Source organism: Astatotilapia calliptera, chromosome 10 (assembly GCF_964374335.1).
Source record: "Astatotilapia calliptera chromosome 10, fAstCal68.1, whole genome shotgun sequence".
In the NCBI taxonomy this organism is placed as follows: domain Eukaryota; kingdom Metazoa; phylum Chordata; class Actinopteri; order Cichliformes; family Cichlidae; genus Astatotilapia; species Astatotilapia calliptera.
In genome coordinates this window covers 10,544,211-10,571,298 of record NC_137431.1, presented here as the reverse complement: position 1 = coordinate 10,571,298, position 27,088 = coordinate 10,544,211, and the positions used below count along the sequence as shown (strand labels likewise).

General features: G+C 41.0%; 1 protein-coding gene across 1 annotated transcript in view; it reads left to right on the top strand.

The window, feature by feature from the left end:
* The window catches only part of fgf11b (fibroblast growth factor 11b), a 41,585-nt gene extending 15,294 nt beyond the window's left edge, over positions 1-26,291 (top strand). Inside the window, exons 2-5 of the mRNA XM_026182338.2 lie at positions 6,580-6,690; positions 7,664-7,767; positions 19,779-19,977; positions 20,074-26,291. Of these exons, the coding sequence (XP_026038123.1) occupies positions 6,580-6,690; positions 7,664-7,767; positions 19,779-19,977; positions 20,074-20,210 (551 nt within the window). The 3' untranslated portion in view covers positions 20,211-26,291. The remainder of the gene's footprint in view (positions 1-6,579; positions 6,691-7,663; positions 7,768-19,778; positions 19,978-20,073) is intronic.
* The last annotated feature ends 797 nt before the right edge of the window (positions 26,292-27,088 follow it).

The window sequence follows — 27,088 nt, the reverse complement described above, 5'->3', positions numbered from 1 at the left end:
CCTGAGCACTCTCAGAAAGTGGAGACGCTGCTGGGCCTTTTTAACCACCGCTGTAGTATTTGCAGTCCAGGAGAGGTCATCAGATATCTGCACGCCCAGAAACCTCATGGAGTGTACCCTCTCCACACAGCTCCCGTGAATGTAAAGTGGGGCCGGGTCTGCTCTGCCCTTCCTGAAGTCCAAGATAAGTTCTTTAGTTTTCGTGGTGTTCAGTTGGAGGTTGTTAACTGAACACCACTCAGTCAGTCTGTTGACCTCATCTCTGTAGTCCGACTCATCCCCCCTTGAGATGAGTCCAACCACTGTGGTGTCATCCGCGAACTTTATGATGGTGTTTGAGAGATGGGTAGGGGAGCAGTCGGATGTGTAGAGCGTAAACAGGAGGGGACTCAAAACACATCCTTGTGGAGACCCGGTGCTGAGTGTGATGGTGCTGGACCGGTGGGGGCCGAGTCTGACAGACTGTGGTCTATTTGTCAGGAAGTCCTTGATCCAGAGGCAGATGGGGGTGGAGAGTCCCAGGTGAGACAGTTTCTGGACCAGGATCTCCGGGATGATATGATTGAATGCTGAGCTGAAGTCCAGAAAGAGCATTCTCACATAGCTTCCTCGGTGCTCCAGGTGACTCAGCGCAGTGTGGAGCGCTATGGTGATAGCGTCCTCGGTGGAACGATTTGTCCTGTAGGCAAATTGGTGGGGGTCCAGAGTGGGAGGCAGACCGGCCCTGATGTGCTGACAGACCAGTCTCTCAAAGCACTTCATCACTACAGGCGTAAGTGCAACAGGCCTGTAGTCATTTGGGCTGGCCACAGCTGTCTTCTTGGCGATGGGGATGATGGTGGAGGTTTTGAGGCAGGGCGGGACGGTGTTTGATGACAAGGAAAGGTTGAAGATTTTAGTGAAGACTCCGGTCAGTTCGTCAGCACATGCTCTAAGAACCTTTCCATGTATTCCATCAGGACCTGCCGCCTTCCTGGGATTCACTGACCTTAGAACACACCTCACTTGGTGCTCCCTAAGTGTTAGTGTGCCAGTGCTGGGGGCGGGTGGAAGTGGTGTGGCAGCTGAGGGCTTGGTCGTCTCAAAGCGGGCGAAGAAACGGTTTAGATCCTCAGCCAGTGAGGCATCAGTCCTAGATGTTGCCTGGTTATTGCTTCTGTAGTTGGTAATGTGATTGATCCCCTGCCACATTTTTCCGGGGTCGTTGTCAGCAAAGTGATCTTCAATCCTCCTCCTATAGGCAGCCTTAGCTTTCCTGATGCCTCTACTCAGGTCTGCCCTGGCCGCCCTATACGCAGCCCTGTCCCCTGACTTGAAGGCAGTGTTGCGGCTTTTTAGGAGGGATTGCACTTCGCTATTCATCCAGGGTTTTTGATTTGGAAATACCCTGACCCTTTTGTTGACGGTGACATTGTCAACACAGTTCCTGATGTACGACAGTACAGTGTCCGTGTACTCCTGGAGGTTGTGGCTGGAGAATAAATCCCATACAGTTGTTGAGAAGCAGTCCTGCAGTTGAGAAAGGGCTCCTTCAGGCCAGGTTTTTATTGTCTTTGTCTGGGGCTTTGTTTTTCTCAGCAGGGGGGTGTAGGTGGGGGTGAGGGACATGCAGAGGTGGTCAGATCCAGCCAGGTGGGGGAGGGGTGTCGCTCTGAAAGCATGCCTGATGTTTGAATAGACATGGTCCAAAGTGTGTTCTCCTCTCGTAGCAAAGTCCACAAACTGGACAAATTTAGGAAGCACAGTCTTTAGGCACGCTTTGTTAAAGTCGCCGGCGACAATAAAAACCCCATCGGGGTGGGCAAGCTGTTGTTTGTTTATGGTGTTGAGCCAGAGGCTGAGAACCGTGCTAACGTTAGCATCCGGCGGTATATAAACAGCTATCACAATAACTACTGTAAACTCCCTCGGGATGTAAAAAGGTCTGCACGAGACTGCCAGAACCTCCAAATCAGGAGAACAGTGTGTGTGAATGATCCTGCTGTTACAACACCACTCGTTATGCACGTAAACACATAGCCCCCCTCCTCTGCTTTTACCTGAGTTGCTGTTTCTGTCATGCCGGTGTAGCGTGCGGCCTGCTAACTCGACTGCAGCGTCGGGAATCAGCGGGTGAAGCCACGTCTCCGTAATAAGAATAATGCTGCAGTTACGTGCAAAGCTTGTGTTGGCTATCTGTAGCTCCAATTCGTCAAGTTTGTGGGTGATGGATCTGGCGTTCGATAGGAAAAGGCTCGGAAGTGCTGGCCGGTGTGGATGTTTGCGTAGCCTAGCGTCTGAGCCCGACCGGCATCCCCTCTTCTGCTTTCTTTCCCTCCGTCGCCTTCTACGCTTGCTGGGCGGGCAGACCATCCACGGTGACCCTGGCGGTCTCGCTATCTCCACCAGGATGTTGTGTGTTCGCTGATAGTCGCCAGAAACAGACAAACTATATTTAAAACCTAGGTCAATTAGGTTCTGGCGACTGTAAGAGATGGCGGCGTTGCAAACATTACAAAATATCCACATTAAAAGTAAAAACGAGCACCAAACTGGAGAGCTAAGAGCCGCTGCACCCGTGCGCGCCGCCATCTTGTTGTGATAGTGAGATAAAGTCAGATAAAGTCAGATGGCAAAAATGGCTGTTTATACACACCAGATAAATTAATAATAAATACATATATTTTTAATTTTTCTTCATTCCCATTGATTAACAAGTCTAGGAGGAGTTAGGGAACAGACACGTGTGCATTTGATACAATCATTATAGTAAGATATTTATTTAGTTTAAGCCTTTAATCTAAATTGTTCTACTTAAATGAAACAAAAATCTCTCAGTAGTGATGCTGGACAATGGGCAGAAAATAAGATTTTCAGGTGTTTCTAGTTGACTCTTTAACAAAGTGTTAAATGTTCTTTACATTTACAACACAGCTAGCTTATTTAAACAGGTCAACATCAGCATATCAGAGTTGTATAATAACGTAAACATAAACAGAGATAATAATGTAATAATGTTCCAGGAGATATTTTACTATGTTTTCTAACCAAAGCTGTAAATGCTGCATGTGCATATTTGACACAATCCATATATATATATAAGTCTATAATCCGCATGGAGTAATATGAAGAATTTGTCTAACATGTTACTGTTGTCCTCTTTACATGATTTAGAAAGATATATTTATAAAATGAAAAAAAAAACATTAATAAAAATACATTTAAATGAATCTTCAATATCAAAGCCTATCCAAATCAGGAATGTGGACTTAAATAAATAAAATATAAATAATTTCAAAATAAAATGAAGGGAATTTTCCTGTATCTTCCACGTTTAATATGTAATGATAATATTCCCCATCTTTAATGAGCAAAATAAGAAAAATTATATTTAAAACATTTGTGACATCTGTAATCTTTCTTGAATAAACAATAAGTTCTTACTTTTACCATTTGCTCAGATTTCTTCTCCTCATGATTTTGTGAATTTCATTCAGTTTGCTGTTTAAAAAGACTTCAGATTCCAATTTGCTTTAAATCCCAGTGATATATTACACTATCCCCTCTTTTTGGACGGTAAACACAACAACCTATTTGCCATTCTCACCATGTTGGTCTGAAAATCTAAATGTTTGGCCAAACTCCTCGTCTTCATTGTCCTTATGAAGTCTGCTTTTTTTTTTTTTTTAATCCCTGGCACAACCATCCTCTTTTTTTCCAGCTTATTTATTTGTCTCTCCAATTCATTAATACAACAAGCAACTACAATATGGCAATAGAAAACATATTTATTCCTTTTTACATAAGCCATTGGTGCCCTATAAAGAATTAGCTACCCAGTGAAATTCTTCATAAAGCCCTATTTCATCAATCTTAATATTGCGAGCCCACATAATCAGAGACCTCTTATTACCGGGAAGAATTCAGACACGAAAGACAGGACTATATCTCATCACTGTCGACATTTGTTGTGCGGATTTGGCCTCAGTTGCTCCACTAATCTTCTTTTGGTAAAAAAGAATTGAAAAGAAGAAACTGCACTACCTCAGCTTGAAAATAGCCAACCAAAAAACAACTAATCAGTTCAAGGCTGCAGCTAATTTGACTAATTAATTATTAATCAATGGATTACTTCCTTTATTAATTCATTCTTTTAAAAATATGACAAGAAAAAATATTCTGGGCCAAAGTCAGAGAGTGAGTGTCTATCTGCCTGAGTTTTAGACATACACTGTACATAAAGGATGCAAGAAGCAGTATTATTATGCACTATTGTATTCAATAAGATTTAAATGTGAGTGCAAATATTTGTCACCTGTCACCCTATGCTAGTTGGGATAAGCTCCAGCCCTCTTGTGACCCTGAATTGAATTTTTGCAACTGCTAAAATACTTGCCATTGGAAAGAACTGGAAGTTATAAGCTAACATGCTACTATAGAAGTTTAAGTCACTTCCATATTAGCTTCACTCTTTTTTTACAGAGTCTTTTATTCTAGAGCAGAAATATCTTTGAAGATCAAACAAATTTTTACCTAAAGATCCTTACATTTCTGCAGGGCACATTATGTCAGCGTCTCACATCCTCACAAATGGTGACGTGTGCCAGAAATGGTGGGACATTTGGTTTAAACTGCTCTTTGAAGATACAAGAGTACGATTGAGCTGGTTTCTGCCAACATTTCAGTGACACACCATTGCAAAAGCTCTGAGATTCCCATATTACAAGAGGAAGATGTTGCAACAGCTGGAAAATAGGAGACTTCCTTGAAAAACTTTTACTCCACCCCCCCCCCCCCCCCCCCCCCCCCGAGTTCTGACACATATCATTTAGGAGACTATTTCAGCAATCTGGTGCCTTGATCACCAGTATAAATGGTGATGGGACTGTGGTGACATCAGTGTTTTCACACGACGTGACCAATCCGCTGACCACAATGAACCCTCAGTGCAGCTGTGGTAAAATACAGCTGTCGTGTTCTTTCCTGGGAGCCTGCTCTCATTATGCTGGATCAAAATCTAATGTGTGCTGGTGCTGTGGTGAGGACTGTGGAGTCAGAGCCAGCTCTGCTAAGTGAAACATTAGTTTTAGTGCGCCTGACACCAAGCATGGGAGTTTTGATTGCAGCTATATTGCACAAGCTGTCTATTGAATTTCTGCCTAAATGTGCTTTTTTTCCCCCCTCTCCTGCACATACAGCTCTTCATGAAATGTCAGTGTCATCTCATTCACTGTTCCCTCGCTGTCCCTCTGCTCGCTTCTGTCCTCCCCGATCCTCCCATTTCCCTTTCTTTCTCTCTGTCTCTCATCTCTCTCTTTTGAATCTGCGGGGACAACTAATGAACGGCTTCCCTGCTCTGATTGGATGATGCATGATGTTATTAGGTGGGATGAAAGCAAATATAACTCAGAGGGTATGGAATGGAAAAGGAGAGGAAAGTGAGAGAGTGGAGACAGAGAAATGTTTTGACAGGAGGCTTTGAAAACAAAAGGACGTGCATGCGTGTAACAATGGGAGTAGGTCACAGTTTCACTGATGTTTCAGCCCTGGCACACTTCCTCTGGGAAATAGTCCTACAGATCTCATCCCTGTATCCTCTGCCTCGCTCAGGCTCCTCGCGCTATAGTGTGAAGAAGACGGGCAGATTGCGCAGTGCCCCAGGTCATTCCCAGAGGAGTGTGTGCGAGTGCATGTGAGGAGTATAGTGGAAGGGGAACTCCCAGATGGCCCTCCAGAGGCTCCATCATAAACTGCTCCTTTAACCATCTTTCATCTGCCTTATTAAAGCTGGAATGAAGGGGGCTGATCAGGTCACTAGTCCTGACTGAATAAAGCACTCTGCTACAAGCAAAATCAGGGGAAATGCAGGGTTATCCTTGTTGTTGGAGTAGCACGACATTAAGGTGCTGAGCTCAAAAGAGAAATCACAACAAAGAGCCTGGTGCTGCAGAGATTCAGTTTGTTAAATGGACACAGAGTAGGCTGTGGGGACTCCGCTCATGAAACATTCAGCTCCTCTAGTCAGTCACATTTAGCACCCAGTCCCCTTGAATATATTGTTTATTTAGCAAGAAGGAGACTGTGAAGTATCTCACTTTACTTTATTTGCTCATGGCACATGGCTAAAGAAGAACAGTGAAACAAACTATGCACTGTATGTAAAAAAGATGGATGTTACCAGCATGACATCACCCACTGGTTTCCCTACAGAGAAATCACTGTCTTGTACAAAAAAATACATAGCCGTGTAATATTCTTACATGTTATTGCAAATTGCTTTAAGGTTGTACAAATATTCTTCTATTATAATATTAGAGATCTTCCACCGCCAATAAAAGTTTATAAATGTGTAATGCTGATGCCCAGTTGCCCTTCAGCATACATGATCATTTTAAATTAGTTCATAACAGAAAATCATTAAGGTTACGTCGCACATAAACCACATCCTAGCTTCATATAATACACTTCTTAATTTTTCTCATTGGTGCCTTTGTTTAAAATGACATATTTGACTAACCATTCGTTTTTTTTTCAGGGCCATTAAATTAGTAAATGTCACATCTGTCTAATGCCACGCTGCTTTCTGGTCCTCCCTTGCAGAGCCACAGCTGAAAGGCATCGTTACCCGGCTGTACAGCCAACATGGATACTACCTGCAGATGCAGCCTGATGGCACTGTCGACAGCACAAGGGATGAAAGCAGCTCATTTTGTGAGTATCAGTGTACAGATATCATGCTTATGTTGTAAGTTTTTAACAATTATTACAAATCTAGCCTCCAGCATTGCTTCTACCCACTTATATATATATATAAAACTGGAAAATGGAAATGCTCGTAATTTTTTTGCCAAAGTTAATGCTGTAAAGAACTTAACCGAACAACAGCAGGTGTCGTGCTGTGCTGTAAGGGCCTATGGCTGAAGAGTGGAGGAAAAAGTTAGGATTTTGTCAGCTCACCTGTCAAAATTGGTTCAATTAGGACTGTTATTTTTGTCTCTTAATAGGAAGCACATCATGTCGCAGTGCCTGTCAAACTTTGGCAATTTAGTGTGTTCGGCTCTCGTGCAGAAACGCTTGGATCACAGATTCTGATTGGATCTGCAGGTCACTATATGCACTTTATAAACCAGAGAGAGCAGTGACATATTACAACCGTTGAGACGATGTGAATGTTCGTCCTGACCTTTCGCAAACTAAATCTGGCCATCAGAGCGGAAACTATGCAGTGCTCTCTTATCATTTCTTTGTTTTTGACCTTCAAGAGTCAGACATAGGCCTTTTTTTAAAGCCGAAGTCTGAATGTGGCATTTTATTTACTCTCGATGTAACATTACTTCTTGGTGAACTGTTAACTAGCTTACTAGTGTATTTTACCAACACTGCGTTGCTGTCTTTACTCTAAGCTGCAGTTGGCATGGCAGAACATTTCCATTATTGTTCAGTTTTAGTGGCAGCACAAAGCTCAGTGAAGGTGACAGAGTGTTATGTTTCCATAAACATAAAGTAAGAGGTCACTGCATTTGGGCTTAAGAGAGAAACCGCAGGCAGCACTGACACTGGAGCCATTCACCCTGCAAATATGAATACAGAATAGCAGAATGTGTTGTGATATGGTATTGCAGTTTGATTTTCTGACTTTTTCCTTTCCTTCCTTCTCTATCTCTGACTTTATTTCCCAATTTAGCACAGTTCAACTTAATTCCAGTGGGGCTGCGGATTGTGGCAATTCAGGGGGCAAAGACAGGGTTGTACCTCGCCATGAATAGTGAAGGATACCTCTATACATCAGTAAGTATACCCATTAGGCTTATACAAACAAAATACTTCCATTTCATGACATATCTGAGATATGTTGCTGTGACACTAAATCCAAGATGATTGTTCTGCTTTTGGATTAGAATGCATCCATTCAGGTTTGGATAACAGCTGCGGGGTCCTGATATCTTTCCTACAGAAAAGCTAATGCCTACTCACATCACTGACAAGGAAATCAAAAAGGAGAAAACCAATCAGGGCGTTATCATCAACTGTCATATTGGATTTAGAGGTTCAGTTGTCTGTCACTTAGACTTCAGTTTACTGTCTCTTCTATTTCAGCATAATTTGCATGACATGGGTCTGATGATGTATACGTACATGCATCACAAACCTCGCAATGCATGTATATACAGAACTGTAAAAATGAGGGTAAATTCAAGATATGAGCCCACTTACCACAAAAGCTTGCATATTTTTTGATTCTTGCCTCGCTTATTTATTGCATTGAAAACATAAATTCAATTTTAAATCATTTTTCTAATTTATGAACTTAGAAAGGTGTAAAACAGAAATAAAGTAACAAAGAGTGAAAAGAACAATATATTAGTATGGGTATTAATATAAGTTGATGTATTACAGTTTGTAAAGCTATTTGAGCACACACTACTAAATAGGATGTCTATAAATAATGACAATTTTCTCCCTTTGGGTTGCATGGGGTTGGTCAACTAGATTGTGATCTTGTATGCTAAAGTAATCTTCAACATCTTAATCACAGCTATGTAGATAAAAATATTCTTTAGCTATAAGTTCAAGCACTTCAGAAAGGACCTCACAAGTATGAATGGACCATTTTCCCTACTGCCATTAGTGTACAGATTACAATCATAAGGTGGTCGATGTCTGTTGTGACTGCAGTGAGCCCAGAACCAGAAAGTGGACACAGGAGATGAGTCCTGTCAAGCCTGGATAGTTTAGGAGGCAACTGACAAGTACTGGAATGCTAAGCAAAGTGTGGTTCTCACAGTAGCAGAAGCAAAAACTGAAGCCACAGAGCATGACTTTCAGTCAGCCTTGAGGTAATTCTAGCAAACTGTCAGGTGACACAAGGAGAAAAGCAGCTTCCAACTCACACTTTATTCAGTGGAGATGGAGAGCTGCTAACTTCAACAGAGGATATAGTCAGATAGTGGAGTACTTCGAGAATCTCTTCAATCCCACTGACACACCTTTTGTAGTGGAAAGAGAGACAGTGAAGAGAGAGGTCAGGAGGTAGTTAAAAAACATTTTGGTGGCAGGGCACTAGGGGTGGATGAGCTTCACGTTAAGTTTCTTCTGCATTGCAGCTATAAGGGGATCACACTACTCAGCTTGACCAGTAAGGTCTATGCCAGCATACCTCAGAGGAGAGTTCAACCATTAGATGAATCTTGGATTCTGGACAAATAATGTGGTTTTCATCCTGGTCATGATATTTGAGGGTGTATGGGAGATTGCTCAACCAGTCTACATGTGTTATGTGGACTGGGGTATCCTGCGGGGGATGCTTGTGGTGGTATTGGGTATCAGGACTGTTTTTGGTCCCTGTAAAACCATAGTAAGAGCTTGACTTTCATTGCCAGCAATAAGTTAGCTTGATTCTAAGTGGGCTTTAAATTCAACCAGGCCTTCTGTTTGTCACCGATTAAAAAGGGAAGGGAAAATTCGATAAAAAAAGTCTGTTTTGGGCTTTTTTATTTCTAGGTGCAGCCAAGGGGTGGAAGGTGTCGGGCTCAGTGGTTTCAGGTTCTCATCTCTGCTTTTTTGGCTTCACCGAGTAAATGACCTTCTGTTTGCACTGAGGTGATTTGCACCTATAAGTGTGAAGTGACTGGGATGAGAAATAGTGCCTCAAAGCAGGGTTTTGCTGTCAACTATCATTCATTGATTGTGATAGTAAGCGCAAGAACGATCCTTTCTGAGCATGCCTAGATATACAGCATTATTCTGGTCACTATTGTTGCCATTAAAATGTTCAGTCAGTCTATGGCTATACTGAACAAAGCTAAATAATTGCAAATATAGACATTGATACTAGACACCTTACAGATCATTTGTACCAAAACAATTTAACCTATCTTTATGCTGCAGTATTTTAAAAAACATTAATTTGGGGACTTTGATGTAATCATCTTCTTGTCCTAGTACAGCTAGAAAATAAACAGCTCTGGTCAAGTGAGTTATGCTAAACAGGTTACGCTACACATATTTTACTGAGATAGTTTATAATTCAGAAACATCTTTAGAACCTTTTAACTGTTGACGTTTTATTTTTTTTTATTGCAACCAATAGAATATAATGAGTTCCGTACTTGAAACAGGGATAAAAGCCTGAGGTATGTCAAATTACACAAGAACTGGACTGAAAGTCAGAGGTACTTGGGTCTTAAGGAGTGATGAATCCAAGTTAAAAAAAAAATTGGTTCAAGTTGTTGTCAGTATGTACAGTGGAGGTCAGGAGAGTGGTACAACAGTGAGTATGTACAGCCATCAGTAAAACACGGTGGAGGCTTTGTCGTGTTTTGGGGATGAATTTCAGCCAGTGGTGCTGGGGATCTTGTCAAAACTAATAGAAATATGAAAGCAGAAAAGTTCCATCAGATTGTGATCCACCATGTAAAACCATCTGGAAAGTATCTGATGGCCAGCAGCACAAAAGTGGCCCCACTGATTTGCCTTCTGTAATGGAAGGAAAGTCTGGGAACAATAGGGAGTGACCTCAAGAGGCCAGACCTCAAGAGGCACCACAATGGTTGGTGGAACCCTTCAAGGACCACCACATCTCAAAAACTAGTGGTTCCTTTATTCAAGAAAGGGAACCAGAGAGTGTGCCCCAACTATTGGGGGATCATACTCCTCAGCCCACCTGGGAAGCTTCATGCCAGGATACTGGAGAGGATATTTAAGCGTATATCAGAGTTAGCCCCTCGAGTTTATGTGCCTTGTGACTTACAGAAGGCATTCAATCATGTCAATTGCATGGTAAAATAGCATCAGGAGCTCATTCATTTGGAGTACACCCACCATTCGACGGGTGTCTAACTTCAGTCCCTACTCCAAAACAGCTGAATCAAATGATTGGATTTTCTCTTCAGCATGCCATCAGCTTTGGCAAAGGCCTGGTAACAAGCCATTCATTTGATTCAGGTGTATCGGAACAAGGATGCATCTAAAAGGTGCAGGGCAGTAGCTCTCGAGGACTGGAGTTGGACAGCCCTGCGCCATTTCTTCACATTGAAAAGAGCCAGTTGAGGTGGTTTGGAGATCTGATTTGGATGTCCAAACCACCTCCTTCTAGGTAAGGTGTTATGGGCATGTCCTACTGAGAGGAGGGCACACTGAGAGTTTAAATCTCTCGATTGGTTTAGAAATGCCTCAATATCCCCCGGTAGAGCTGGAAGAGGTCAAGTCATGTTTATTTCTATAGCATACTTAAAGACAATTGCTGTACATCTAAAACAATAGCCAAAGAGTGAGGTTGGGGTTACTCTGCTTAGACTGCTGCACCCCGCAACCTAAAGCCAGATATGCCACAGCAGATGGATGAATGAATGAACGGATGGATGGATGCTCTATTTACAAATTTCAATAGATTGCTACACCCTTTTCCAATTTTCCAAGTTATAATAAGAGATAGCTCAACACTTGTACAGTTCTGTAGTTTTTGCTCCATAGTAGTGAAATAAGTCATCAGATCCTTAACTGACGTAAAAGTAGCAATACCACACTGTGGCAATACTCCACAACAAAATAAATATTCTGTCAACTTAGAATATGTGAGGCAATGCTTAGTAGCAAAATACAACAATTTATTTTTCAGAAATGTGTCCCAGGTCTCTGTTTTATGTATATATTACATTTTACCACTTTAGATATTTAAGTATTTATTTGAAGTCATTTATATTCTTAAAAGTCGACCTTTCACTGTTTAAGAAAATAAAATGTTCAGGCTTTGAGACCAAGCATATACAGTACCAACTCATCTGGGAGTTTTAACTAAATAGTTTATACTTTAAGAAGTGAAGGAATGGACAAAAGGGCAGATGGATAGTTCCAATGTCGTCTGTCTCAGAACACTTGACTCTTTCAGTCAGCACCTTGGACAGCTTTGGTGTCACTTCAAGAGGATAAAGTCTGATCAGCACTCTGGACAGTGCTTGCAATACTGCTTACATGCGATTAGTGTCAAATCACTTAACCATGGCTACATGCTTAAAAATTTATGACTACTACAGGAAATGTTGACTCTTTACACCTTACTGTGACAACTTTGTTTTCTATGAAATCCTGCATGAGATAAAAAAAATACCAAGGTGATAAAGTTACATTTGTTGCTATAAATAACAAAGACCAGGTTATCTTAAAGTCACTAGAAAGTTAGACTGTGCACAGCTGATCATTTTTCACCTTGTGTCAATATCCTAGCTATGAAAAAGTACAAATATTGAATCACTCATGCACCCATTTGTAAAAACACATTTATTTATTCATGTATGTTGTATAACTAGGATCTTTTCTCTCTACTGGTTATATGTGCTGCTTTCAAGAACAGAAAATTACATGCAAAATCAGTGAATGCAAGTGTGCATCGATGCATATAAATGTGAGAGGACCATCTGTGCATAAAAGAGTCAAATCTTGAATATTGGCATATGGACTGCAACATCTCTTATTATCTTCTCAGCCCCTGATTAGCATGCATTAGACTTTGGTGCCTTTCCTCTGTGCGAAGAGGAGAGAAGGGATTTCCTCAGCAGCAGTCGATAGCTGTAGTACATCCCAAACTGACCTCTTTCGGAGAGATTCCTCTCTTTTACACACAGTTATGGGCTCATATAGGTGCAGTACAACAGAACATGATTTTCTTTTGGCCATAAAGCATGTTCTAATTTCTGAAACATTAGTAGTCTCATTTTATTTTATTTAATCTTAGTTCTTTGAGTGAGTGCATTTGGCAAATGTCTACACAACTTTGTGCTGTGTTTAAATGTAAATCATCTTTTTCATTTAAAAGATGCCAGATTTTTTTTTTTTTACTCAGACAGCGTTCTATGTGATACATATGCTTTTGGCTGTCACAACAGAGCTGAGGTGGCTAACAGAGTGTTTTCTCACTGCTTGTTCTGCCACTTATGTTAGTTATTAGAAGGTTTTGCCTCTGCATGCTCAAGGGAAAATTTTCTCATGCCCCTGCCTCATGCATATACAGCAGTGTGTGGCTGTTGAGCCAGACTTGGAAAAAACAGAGGAAGGAAGTCAACAGTAGCGTTGTCTCAGACATAAATCTCAACCTCACTACCTGTGGGTGACAACAGGAAAAGGCTGGTTCCGATACAAAAATAGAGCTTCGCTTGTTCCTGCCCCATTTTATAATCTATGTGTTCTGGAAAAACTCCTCATGGACACTGGGAAAAAGAGAGAGAAACAGTGTGTGTGTATGTGCTACGGAGAGAGAGAGAGAGAATGAGAATGAGAGGGAGGGAGAAAAGAGCTTGTGTTAGTGAAGGCTAACATGACCATCAACAAGCAAGTTTTGGCCAAAGATGTGCTGGTCAAAACTAGTCAGTACACACACACACACACACACACACACACACACACACACACACACACACACACACACACACACACACACATATATATATATATATATGCAATTAAATAGTGTGGTGTCCAAGTCTTTTAATTAATTAAAAGATACTAAAGTATTGATGGGTGTGTTTAGAACAGACCGGCACCAAAAGAGACGAAACATAGACAGACACAGGAAAGGGAGAAGAATAGTGAAGAAGGTATTGATGAAAACCTGTGTCCTTCTTATTCTTTTTCATGAAAGGATTACATTGAGATGCAGGACAGCACCACTGCTTGATAGCATCGCTTTTATCACAGGACAGGGGAAAATGTGGACATTAGAAAAAGCAGCAGGGAGAATAATTGGCCAGAGCCAAAGAAAAGAGGCAGAGTGCAGAAATGTAACAATAAAGCAGGACATTTTTCCAAGGCAGCCAATTAGGAGCACTTAGGAAAGGCAAAAATCCTATTCTTTGTGATGGATTCATGAGCCGGCCTGTACCGTGGCTCTCCTACCAAAATAGTCAGGATACATTATCCGATTTGCTACTGTATGGAATAGGGCTGCCACGATTTGTCGACTAGTCACGATTACGTCGACTATCAAAATCGTCGACGACTGATTTAATAGTCGACGCGTCATTTGAAGCTTTGTAAGATCACAAAAGACGCAGGAATAAGTGGCAGGATTTAAGAGTGTAATAACGGACTAAAACAGAAGATGGCAGCATTGCATGTACAAGGATGTCAGCTACCGTTAAACCCCGAAGAAGAAGAAGAAACAGCTGTGTCCCAGAATTCATAGCGCGGCCCAGCGCAGTTTCCAACAATGGCAGCAGCTAGTTAGTTTTAATGTTACTCTTATTATTCTTTCTGGGTCACAAAATAAATGTTTAACATATTTTCAGGCGAGAATGTAGCTGTGTAAACCTCAAATATCTGCTCAGTTTATCAGGACACCACATATTTTCAAAAGCGCTCCGACGTTTTCGGAGACATCTGTTACCCACTAGCTCGTTAGCGAGCTGGGGGCTAGGCTCACTAGCGCCGTGAGAACACCGGACTCCCCGCAAATCGTTTTCAAACCCACTGCCGTCTTTCGCTACTCAGGTTAAATATATATGAGTCACTTAGATAACTTAAAATGTTATTGTTTGGCTTTTTTTTTAGTATTTTATTTGTTCCTGAGTAAATCAGTTTGGCTGAGATTAAAGTTATAGTTTAATCACAGCTGAATAAACGTCAAGCAGACAGCTGATTATCAGAAGTGTGAGATGCGGGAGAATTTACTCCAGTGTCCTGTTATATTTTAGATAGCAAGGAGTTCATTAAACTTCACCGAAACAATCTGCAAATTTCATTAAAATTTAATAAACTATCATCTTGTCTTTATTTTTAGTTAGCACAGACCTTAAACACTTAAAGCTGTAAGCTAATGATAGTTATATGAGCAGATGCTGCTGGTGCAATAAGCTGTAGTTTTACGTCCAATGGATGATGATCTGATTAGTCGACTAATCGCAAAAATAATCGGTGACTAGTCGACTATCAAAATGATCGTTTGTGGCAGCCCTAGTATGGAATAGCTATTAACCACAGTGCTGCGTCCCAGAATATTTAAAGCAGAGGGTTTTCTGATAAAGGCAGCGGGCAGTGCGGAACAGTCACCGCTGTTGCCGACGGTGGAAGAAGGGAATGTCAGCGACAGCTCCACTCTCAGCAGCATTATATTGACAAGGGACTTCCAGCTATCAATCAGCACTGCAGAGCCACGAGTCTCAGCACATTATCATCCACTCTATTCTTGTCATGTGAGCTTCATTTCTCCCCGGACTGCATTAGGGACAGATCATACATGTGTGGTGCTAGACAGTATTCTCATCCTCTCTGAATCCCTCTTAATAAGCTTCTGTAGTCTACTGACTTATGTAACTCGTCGTGTCATAGTGCATCCACATCTGGCTTGACAAACAACATCAGCAACATGCCCTGCTGGGGAGGGGGAGGTGGAAGGCTTCCTGAACGCAGAGAGCATGTATGTGTGTGTACTAGGTGAATGTTGCATGGATGAGCTTTACATTTCATGTTGTCATGTGAGTGGGCTGCTGCAGCAGTGATGCAGAACTATGGGAATGTGGTGGGATTACTGGAGCTGGGCACATTTCACAGTTTCCCATAGATTACACAAGGAGTTGATGGGCCGGTTAATAGATGCAGGAAGCCTGCATGACACTATGACCCCTGCTGTCTAAATGGGGAACTGCAAATGTTTTAACATGATAAATGCAAATGATGTTTTGGTTTACAGAAATAGAGCTATATTTTCAGGGGCATCAGTTCTGATTTCATGCTTGTACATGCATGATGAAATTAAAGTGAACAAGATATTACATATCATGCATGGAATTACTCTCTCTAATTAGTCACAACCTCACTCCTGTCCCCTATATCCTAATTATCTGCAGGGTAAGATTAGGGAACTCTGCCCTGTGAGTGTGTGAGTGTGGCTTGATGCACTTCCAGAGTATGGTCGTGGTGGAGAGCAAAGCTTACTGAAGCAGGTAGAACAGATGTAATCACACACAAGGAATGAGGAAGGAGGTTGCGTGTGTGGGCGGGGAAGGTCTGGATGATACTCTGCATCATAAAAAGGTTCTACCCATCTTAGGAATTCTCCGCACGGACCCTACATATTATCTTTCTCATCTGCTTTCATTCGCATTAATTTTTTGGCTTGCGACACATGAAGAGGGAAGCTAGCTAGCCAAGTCTCCGAATAAGTCACGGTTAAAGAAGGAGATTTTTTTTTCGTTTTCAGTCCAAGTACCCACCACTTAGATGGAAATATTCCCTCATTGCTCTTTAAAATGTGCAACGCTCCACACATCATTAGCAATAATTCATCTGCAGACGTTGGTGGCTTGAGTGATGTTGTCAGTGGGAGCGGAAACTATTGTTTTGCTAGGGTCTAAAGGTTACCTCAAGGTGAGTTTGAGAGATGGCGATAATTACAGTAACATATTTGTATCCATTAGGGAGAGCAATAGAAGCCACTGCGGTAGGTCATCATCAAAAATCCTTGTATTATAAGGACATTTTTTTACTGTCCTGCCTGCTCTCGCAGAATGGTTTTTCTTTAGATCTTCTGAGACTACTTGAATGAAGTACAGAAAACATGAGTTCTATCATTAGACTAATTTCAGGGGCGTGATTATGAAGGGTAATTATAGGATGACTTGGGAGAGGGGTTATCACTGGTGTCATTTCAGAGGTTGAACTAAGGGGCATTGCGCTGTAGTAATGGGTTCTGTTTCCAGAGGAATGTGAGTGTTAGATTGTGGGGTGCTGACGACTAAAGCCCTTGTCAGCTCAGCGTGCGCTCCTTTTGGTCCTGGGGGATAATAGGGATCTCCCTTTCTCTCAGTTCTTAATCTCCTTTATTACCCACCAACCCCTCTGTCCTCTCTGAGTGATCTTCTGCTTTCTTTCCTGTCTCCCCTACCTTTCCCCTTCTGTCTCCCGCACTTCCCACCCTCTTGCTCTCTGGTCTGATTAATAATGAATGAAGCAGATCATCTATCGATCCCATCCTCTGTGTTAGCACAGCAGAAGATATCAAACCTGTCAGTGGATCTTAAAATAGCTCTGCAATGTGGTGGTAGCAGGAGTGTTTGTTGAGTTAAGGGTAGAAGCTTATTTTCATATGGTAGGAAGGTGGCAGTGAAATGGACATGAACATTGGTGGAGCAGTGGGTCAGAAATAAATGGAGGGAGGACACACAGTCCTGAAATACCTTGCTAAAGGATAAAACTCCCCTATAAAGCAGAAAGTTGATGATCTGTGATAAGTTTGAAACTGAAGGTCTCTTATGTCTCTTTATTAAAACGTGTCTACGCCAAGTTTGATGCTACTGTTTGTCCCGAGTCTCAGAAATTCTCCACTCAGCCATTTCTGGCCTGCTGCTCTCACTTAATCAATCCAACAGATTGGCTTTGCTCTCTGACAGGGGACAGACTCTGTCCAGACCCTGATGGAGACTAAGAGTGATGTATATCTGTCACAATTGGTTAATCTCACCAGCCAACATTATGCAGTGTTCAGTAGCCCTTACACTGAGTACAGAGAGAGGGAAAGTGCTGCAGGGACATGATCACTTACAAAGAATGGTTTAACTGTTGGACATGATCCAAGTTCTTCTAATTTGATTTTCTGTTGTCTATACACATTTGGCCAGTCACGGACAATTGGCATTACATGAGAGTGGCCTATATTAATAATCTCATTTAGGGGATTGCAGGGTGAAAGATCTTTCTGTTGTTTAATTTGAGTCTGGAAAAAACCAACAAAAAAAACCCAAACATGTATCGTAAATATAAATGTAATACTAGTTTGTGACCCTTAAAATCTAGTTTGTTTTCAACCTGTTTTTCTAAGATTTAGAGGTCCTATAGATGTGAACTTTCTCACACCTCAGCGTTGACTCTGCCCAAAAAAATGTTTTGTTTTAAGTCAATTCATTAATTTGGGCCACTGAGAAACCACCCCTTGGTTTGTCTGTGAAGGTTCTCAGTCATCCAGGTCATCGTAGTCAAAGGAGCTTGCAAAGAAAAGCGTCTGGACTTCTTTAAGTTACTTGAAGACGTTTCACCTCTCATCCGAGAAGCTTCTTCAGTTCTAAGGTCAAATGGTGGAGAGTCCCAGATATAAACCTAGTGGGAGTAACCCACTAGGTTACTCCCACTAGGTTTATATCTGGAAACGTCTTCAAGTAACTTAAAGAAGTCCAGACGCTTTTCTTTGCAAGCTCCTTTGACCACCCCTTGGTTTAAATGCTCAACTTTGGTATTTTGGCTGTGCCGTTTCTTTGCTTGTTTCTGCTGTAGCTAATGCTAGCAGTGTTATAGCCATTATGTTCTATGCTCAAGAAATGGCACTCAATATATGTCAAAAAGAAAATGCTATATTGTTGTCACAACAGGTTAAATTTAACTACAGAAACAAAAACTATTTCCACCGGGCCTTTAACTAAGGATGTTATTGGCAACTAGTCTTCTAATTGTCGAAAAAGATACAAAATCCTGAGAAAAGATTTGAAGGTGAGCATGCTTTAAAAATACAAAATTAAATATTGGTCAAATGAGTATTCAGTCTGCATTTTAAGAGCTGAAACTGTTAAACACGTTTATCGTTATGTCCCAGTCTAGCTGTCCCCAGGCGCAAAAGGGTGTCCCCATCCCTGTCCCCAAAGCCAGACCTAATAGCTAATATAACGTTACCGTTGCTAGAAGTGTCGCTGAAATGTGCAGAACTTCAGATTAGTTTGGCCTCTGCAGTGCTAGCAGCTGTAGCGTTAGCTTCTTCCATGCTGGCGTTCACGTCCCAGTACAGAATATAGTTACACTTGACTTCACTGATTTTTATTGTATTTTTTTAAATGAAATTCAGCCATTTACTTTACATCATGTTACAACATCTAATTACAAAGAGAGCAAAAAAGAGGGTTTAAAGAGAGGCGGTGGTGCAGCCATTTGTCAGGGCTGAAATTTTGGGTAGCGGATTGTGGCTTCGTAACATCTTTTAACTAGTAACTGCCACTGTACATTGATAAAAAAAGAATAATAATTTTAACCAACTGCAGTTGGGTAATTTCCACATAGGTGTCTACTTTTTGGAAACTGTGGTGTTTGGCTCTGCAATGGGCGTCTCTGTCTATGTAACTTTTATTTAACCAGGAAACACATTAAAAACAACTTCTTATGCATGTCATAATTATAAGCTTAACACAAATTAAATGCGGTATGCATGTCATAACCAATTATGGCATACATATTGCAGAAACAGTGATTCCAAACACTGGTAAACTTTACCAGTATTATCCTCACCCCTATAATCATCCCAGGCTCAGCATATTGTGATGTCTCCGAAGCAGTTCCTGCACTTTGATGTCATTTATATGTACACACAGCAATGTATGTGTGCACACTGCAGTGTGTTGGTGTCATTGTTTAGGTGTCTTTCATCTTCTTTTTCCATCTATGCATTTTCCCTTTGGGTAGTTGTTATGTTTAGCAGAGATGTTAATGCTTTTTCTCACATCTATATTATAGTCTGCACCTTTTCTTGCTGTTCTTAAAAGACCGGAACATCCACGCTCTCAAAGAAACACAAGTTCAGATCTAATTCTATCCTTCCTTTCCCTCCGGAAACAGCCACCTCATTAATGTGTTTCACAGTATGCATCCCATATTTTTCTTTTTGTTTTTTTTCTGTTTCCTTTTTAGTCTGGGCTGACATGCAGTGTAGTCCAAGTTCAAAGACTTGCGATAATTTAGAAATATTCTCATCACATTTGCAGATTACTTTTTCTTGTTATGTTCAGTTTGACAATATGAATGCAATTCTTCTCCTATTCCATATCTCGTTTCAGGAGCACTTCACTCCTGAGTGCAGGTTCAAAGAGAGCGTGTTTGAGAACTACTACGTTACGTACTCCTCCATGCTCTATCGGCAGACCCAGTCTGGCCGCTCCTGGTATATCGGTATCAACCGTGACGGTCAGGTCATGAAGGGCAACCGGGTAAAGAAGACCAAGGGAGCGGCACACTTCCTGCCTAAAGTTATAGAGGGTATATTTAAAAAAAACTATACTGAAATAGTTTATTTCTCAGTTATTAATCATTAACCTAAATTGCTAACTGACGACTCCTATCTTTGTTACACAGTTGCAATGTATAAGGAGCCATCGCTACACGAGCTAGTCAGTGAGCCAGTGAGCCCACCTCGGAAGACGGTGAAGACATCAGATTCGCCGTCCCTAAAGAATGGACAGAAAGAAGCTCCCAAGGCTGAGGCCTCATAGCACAGGAGAATGAGGGTGGGACAAAGGGTAGCAGTGACACTTGAAACAAAGTTGCCCACTATGCACTGAGGGTGGCTGGGGGAATGGTGCTCAGCGGCCACCTCATTCCAGAAGTGCACTCCAAGATGCTGAGGGATAAAGAGTCAGCAGTCCATCAGCAGCCAAGAAGACCTAAGAGAGGAGTCCCCCCTCACCTGAAACCAGTGAAAGGAAAGCCCAGGGTCTGAGCCAGAACTCCTACCACCGCCACCCCACCCTTTCTCCCAGTGTCACTTCTTTCTGTACCTGTTGTGATTTGCTTACGTGCAGCCCCATTTATTTCTCCGTCAGGATCAAGCTTCTTTGTCTGCTGACAGTTTCATCTTTTCTCATATGCCTTCCCCATCATCAGCTCTATTGTACTGTATAGTCACCACACACACACACACACACACATCCAGCACTGACTCCGCAGGATAATCCTCACCCATGGGCTCCCTCTTGAGCCCTAAAGTTGGTGACAGTGTGGCTCAGCCAGCTTTCCACCCACCATCTGCCTACCAGCTAATCACTAAGGTCAACTAAAGCTCAAAGTGAGATGATATGGCTTAGAGACGAAAGAAATCTGCAGGAAGCTTGGGTCGGGTCAGGTCAGCAGCAACTAAAAACGAATCCTTTTCCTCTTTTGTTTGCTTTCTTTGCTAGCTGTGATAATAACCGGATGATGCTAAAAACCTTATATTGAATAAGCAGAGAGGTGGGGATGGTTGCTTCAGTCCTGCTGGAGATAAGAAAGCGGAATATTTGAATTTCACAACAAATGCTATAAAGTTCAGGAGCAAGGAACTGCTTGGTGTAGGTGTAAGCAGTGGTTCCCAGTAAAATAAATTAATAACCTGAAGCAGCTACTCTTCTTGGGAAGATGAGCCATAAAATATAATTTACTTTCATGTATTTTTGTTTTTGTTTTTCCAGACTCTAATGGAAAGGGTCAAAAGGCTTGAGCAATATTTATACCAGCAAAATCAAAAACAGGGGCAGCATAAGTAAGTGAGACAGTGCATGACACCCTCTTTCTACTGCAGTAATCTCTAACGGGTGATCGCTAATTATGGCGCTCGCTCATTAAAGGCTACAAATGAAACAACTGGCTCATATTTTAAACCCAGGGTGGATCAGTCACCTGAAAAAGCACGCCAGTGTACACTTTGCTCGGCATCTGCTGTCAGAGTAAAGCCAGGTTTGAAGCCCAACATCAAAGCCGAAGGAGCCTCTGAGTTGGAGCACTTGTTATTCTGAGGATGTCTGGCAGCTTATCCACTCACTAGCTTTATCAAATCACCTTGGAAGAATTGCCCTCAAAAATGTAGTTGTCTGAGTGAACGTCTTGCTGTGATTGTATTTTAACCCCCTTATGTCGCTGTCTTTTAGAGTATAAATGTGAGGTAAGATTCTCTGTGAATGAGTGCATGCACAGAGGATAGAAAGAGAAACTGTGGGTAACCTCTACTATGTCCTTCAGACACAGCACAATGTCTTTGACATGTCTGTGTCGTGGAATAGGTGATACTTTGTACCACTCATCACATCTTTTGTGTGATGTGTATATATTTTAAATGAATGAGTGTCCTCAAAGGAATCTTCATTAAATGTAACTTTTTTTTTAGTTTCAATTAACCGGTATTTTGATTGCATCGAGACTGAACTGCATGCAATTTTAGAATTGTATGCAACTGACCTGATACAAGGTGTCTAAATGGGAGATGTCAGGGATATTTCAGTAATGGCTGCTGTTGGGTGCTGTCTGCTCTGGTAAGTCACTGAGGGGAAAAACAAATGTCACCACAATGTTCAGTCAAAGTGAATGGTGCATGGATACTACCAACAAACACAGACAGCGTTAAGTCCCTTGCTATGACAGGAAAGAGCAATGTTGGGAGATGGGGAAGCCAAACGGGAAAAAAAAATGCCTATTAGATGGCTGCTAAAAATTCCCCGATAATTCTAGGAATTTCTGTGCATTGGCAATAGAGTTTAATTTGAATGGTCACATAATGTGCAAATGTGCAGACATGCTACAGAAAGTGAAATAGAGGCTTTACGAATGTGCCGTATTGAGGGTGAAAAGTAAGTCGGAAATTGTGTGCGGAATTGTAAAGAAGTCATCACACGGTGGAGGTTATTTAGGAAGAGTGACGGATTAGGAGGTGTATTCTTGAGGAATGTTGATAAGGAATGTGTGCAGTAAAGTAAGCAAGAATTTTGGCAGGATTGCGCGCGGCATGTGGGTATGATAATGAATGTGAGACAAAGAGGCACTGTGTGCTATTTAGGACAGAGGGTCTATGGAGGAAATTAGTTGGAGGGCTTTTCATTTTTTTATCAAGTCTTTCATTTTTCTGGGCTTTTCCAGAGGGAGCTTCACTCAGTTTAAATTTGGATATTTTGTCCTTGCATTGCAGACCTACAAATATCTATTTTGGAAACCCAATGTTCTGCCTCTCGGAGGAGTCTGGTACAGCCTTGTATGGGTTCTAACCATGCATTACTAACTACTGCATGATATAAATGTGTCTGCACAGCAGGCAGCACACGATTTTGAATTCTGAAGTTGATCACAAGTTCACTCTATGAAAGGGAAGTACTTGAAGCCCAACGCAGTGAATGACTGACAGGAAAGGAATGAGATGTAATAGCTTTTTTTTTTTTTTTACCAGACTTGCAACTAATAGGAACTTTAAAAACACAAAAGAGTATAAAAATGTATATTTCTGAAGCTCCAGTTCATTTTTTAAAGAAGATTTTAAGAAATAACCCTCAGCACCCTCTGTCGCTTGATCCAAATTCTTCCGAAGATTCCTTAGTCCCAAAAGCCAATCAGTCCTCACCTCTGTAGTAATGACGAATGCCACAGTAAGTTGTCTGATGGTGATACTGCAAGTAGACAGCCTAGATCAGAGAATGTCAGGTCTGACGTGAAATGAAGAACAAAGTTGAATGCTTTACCAGAGGGGCTAAATGGAAAAGTATGGCTTTATGGCCATGAAGCAATGTTCTGCAATGTAGAGAAGTTAAGCAATGCAGCTGTTAAGTGAAACTAGTCATGCTCTTGAATGGAAAAGTTAGGAGAGGAAAAAGACATGGTGGTCCTAAAAGTAGAAAAGCTGTTAAGAGGATCTTTGTTATTGTAGTTTAAAGTTTGAATTGTTCTGCTTTGCAAGTGAGAATACATTTATGAATACAGGTCTCGCAAAGCTAACAGTAAGGTGGTGACATGGAAAATTAAAAAAAAAAAAAAATGTTATAGTCTGCGTGCCCACACATGAGAGGTTTAAAGTCGTAATCCCTATCCCACACAGATCCCTTAACAGAGTACCTACAGCCCATTAAGTTTCTTCTCAACATCACATTGCCTGTGTAGGTGTGCATACCTTTAGTGTCTTTATAAGGTCTCTGTGTGTGAGTGTGTGTATCTATGACTAACAGTATGGTAAGACAAGACAGAGAGGCGAGAAAAAAGAAAGGGCATGAGACTGAAACAATGATCGATAGACTCAATAAAACGCAAACGAAAAAAACATCAACCCTGCAATAGGTGCAAAAATCTCCCCAAGGTCTGCCAAAGACAGGGAAATCCATTTGATCATGATGAACTCAGAGGGCTGTTGTTTGATTTCAACCTGTAAACTCAACAAAGGAGCCACATGGACAACCCCCGGTGGAGGAGGCTTTTACACTGGATGATGAATAAATAGTTTTCTCTCATTTTGGAACAGTGTGAGCATCAGTAGCCGTAGTCTGCTTCGAGACACACATCTGCGAAAAGTAAACCAGTTAAACCAAAGGTAAACTGAACCTTAGAAGCAGCAGTTTTACTGCACTGTACAATAACTAACCAACATCCAGGGAATTCTTTGCAGCAAACCCTGGTAACATTTCATTTGACATGCGCAAAAACAAAACGGCCTTTTCAGGCATAGCATTTATCCATGCGCTACACAAATTCAATCTGAGCCATGCACCTTTTTGAGTTTTACATTTTACAAAATCTATTTTACCTGCATGCAGGATTTTCTTATTGCTTTCTAATGAACACTAATGATCCTCAAAAATCCACAAAACCGTGAACCAACTTAACCTGCATTCACAGTACAGAAATGTGCGCCATGGAGTTTGTCAAATTAAAGGGAAAAATTATGTTTAACTAGCACCCTCTAATGGATGTAGTTGGTTGCTAAGAGGCAGAATTTTTAATCAGGGGCAGAAAGCCACAGTGCTGAAGGCATAACTTCAAGAATTTTTTTTCCTTCCACAGAATTTTAATAAGATGGCAATATATCATGACATTTGGCTGTTTGCATCATACCCTAATGTGGTTATAATGTGCTCGTCGTGGGTTCCTAATGTGGTTTTGATGCCACCGCCTTGCTATGCTGTAAGTTTAAATAGTCAAAATGCAGCATCTCACTGAATTTGATTAATGCTATCCCAATGAATTATTTTATCTATTACAACTCACAAACAATCACTAATGGTACATGACAGTGGTCCATACACAAGAGATTTAATATAAATTGGATAACACAATATGCACACCATTATAAAATACAGTTTTCTAAAAATCCTTTCCCTCTTGCATAACCTAAGTGGGGTTCAAACTGATGGATCTCATTTTTGAAGGCAGTTGTGCCAACTAAATACCTCAAAAACCATCCTAAATAAATTATAAATCAGTCCTGGAATTACAGCAGTACAAAATGGATGTGTGCCACGCTCGCTGTTCCAAGCGTTTTAAATATTCAAAACAGGACACTAACAGAAATTGAGTCTTGGCTGCAACATTGTTTTTTTAATAGTTCTTTCTGAATAAGGATTTGTTTAATGTGCAGAATGCACAAAGCCAAATATGCTGAACCTGTGGAGTATGCTGATATTTCTGCTGTTTCAGTGAGTGAATGGCATCTTTCAGGAATGCCTGAGTATGTGAGGAATCTACACAGGGTAGCAGACTGCTTCCAGACAACAGAAGTCGTCTGGATGGTTTATATGTGCAGGATGCTGTCAGTTTACATATATGTTAATACTAACAAATATTGTATATCTGATCTACTAACACATATTTTCATTTTCTTAAAACTGTACTAACTGTGTTAGTGTTGTACTCTTTTTTTTACTGCCTTTCTGTTGTTATACCTTTTCATGTTTTTCATTGATGTTGTTTTTATGAAGAATTGTTCCTATTTAGTTGGACTTGCTCGGTTTTATTTGTTGTATTTGCTCAGCACTGTTGAACTTACACCGATGGGGAAACTTCCCCCAAAAAGAATCTCACTGTGTGACCGAGTCAGAAAGATAAAATAAAAACAGCCAGAACAGTTTCTAAAGCCAAAACGTGTTCAGCAATGACCTTGGTGGCATCAGACTTACGGTCACACGAGTCTTCCAGACGGTTTCCCACTCTTGTTCTTACAGACTCTTAACTTCTCTCTCTCAAACTGATCTCGTTGTCTTCCAAAAAACAAACAAACACTTTAAAAAATGAAAAAGATAAAGAAGCCATAAATAACACTTGGCCTTGGCACCGATTATCCACAGAGGGCAGGCCTGACTCCTCAGGCACCTCCCGAGTGTCACCAGGGATTTAAACACGGACTCCTTGCACTAAGAGCCCAAAGAAGCAGCAGAAGCAGGGACGTTCTGGCTTTTCTGGATATGCCAAGAAGCAGCAAAGCAGGAGTAAAGACCAGCAATATGCAACCAGAACTACCAGCCTGCACTCAAGGAGGGGAAACAAATCTAACACGCTAACTGCACTCACAACTTGCAGGCTATAATGACAGTCTGCAATAAGAATTACTGACATGGGTTGTTTTTTTTTCTTAATTTTGTGGTTTTTGCAAAGCATGCATACTTTAATGTTCTTTGGCTCCTTACGGATGACTCCCTCTCAGTATCGACAGACACGTGCCCTCAATTCACCCTCTCTCCATGATTGCCATCAGACCTGTGTACATTTCTACAATAACTCCTACATGAAATGAAAGGAGATGTCTTATTCTGATATAATATTCAATAAAATAACATATATTTGTATGATTATAAGCAATGTTCTCTGATTTTTCTGTGTGATTTCTTTTTGTCTCAGCTTCCTTCTAAATCTTTCTTAAAGGCATTAGCTAGTAACAAAATGAGTTTCCCCTTTAATGCGCTGTAGGACATTAACATTTTTCCTTTCCTTTATTTGTCCTTGCAGTCACATTGCTTTTATTATTCCATAGTCTGATCTATGTAATGTCAAAAAAATACATAAAGTAAAAAATGTTTTTGAGCCAAGTTACAATTATGTTAGAAATAAAGAAGTATCTCATTGTTTTTTTTTAAATGTAGGTCAGAGTTGAGCTACGGGAGACAAATAACAGAGGGTGGCAGCTCAGGATGAATCAGCTGACCTGCCCCTATTCTTCCCTTTGTTTCTCTAAAGAGCATGTGAGATTGTACTTCGTCCATCATTTCCTAGTCAAATAAACTGCACCTTCATGATAAATTTTAAATAGTAATGTTGACAGCACTGGGTCAGACTATGTTGACTACAGTAGTTATAAGACAGCATGGGTATTTCAAGTAACAGCTAAAAGATGGACAGAGGTTAACCAGTCTGCAAAGAACAATATCATTTAGATAATTTCATAATTTACATAAATCAATTAGGATACAATCAATAAAAGGAGAAAAAATAGCAGTAGCAAGAGAACATCACAACAGGCAGAGTAACGTATGCTAAGCACAATGATAACAGGAGAACAGTTTTGGTTAGTTCCTAATAAGATGCTGTATTTACAGTGCAAATTAATGACCTGTGTCAAACCTGAATTAACACCTGAGAGCCCGTAAACTGCACA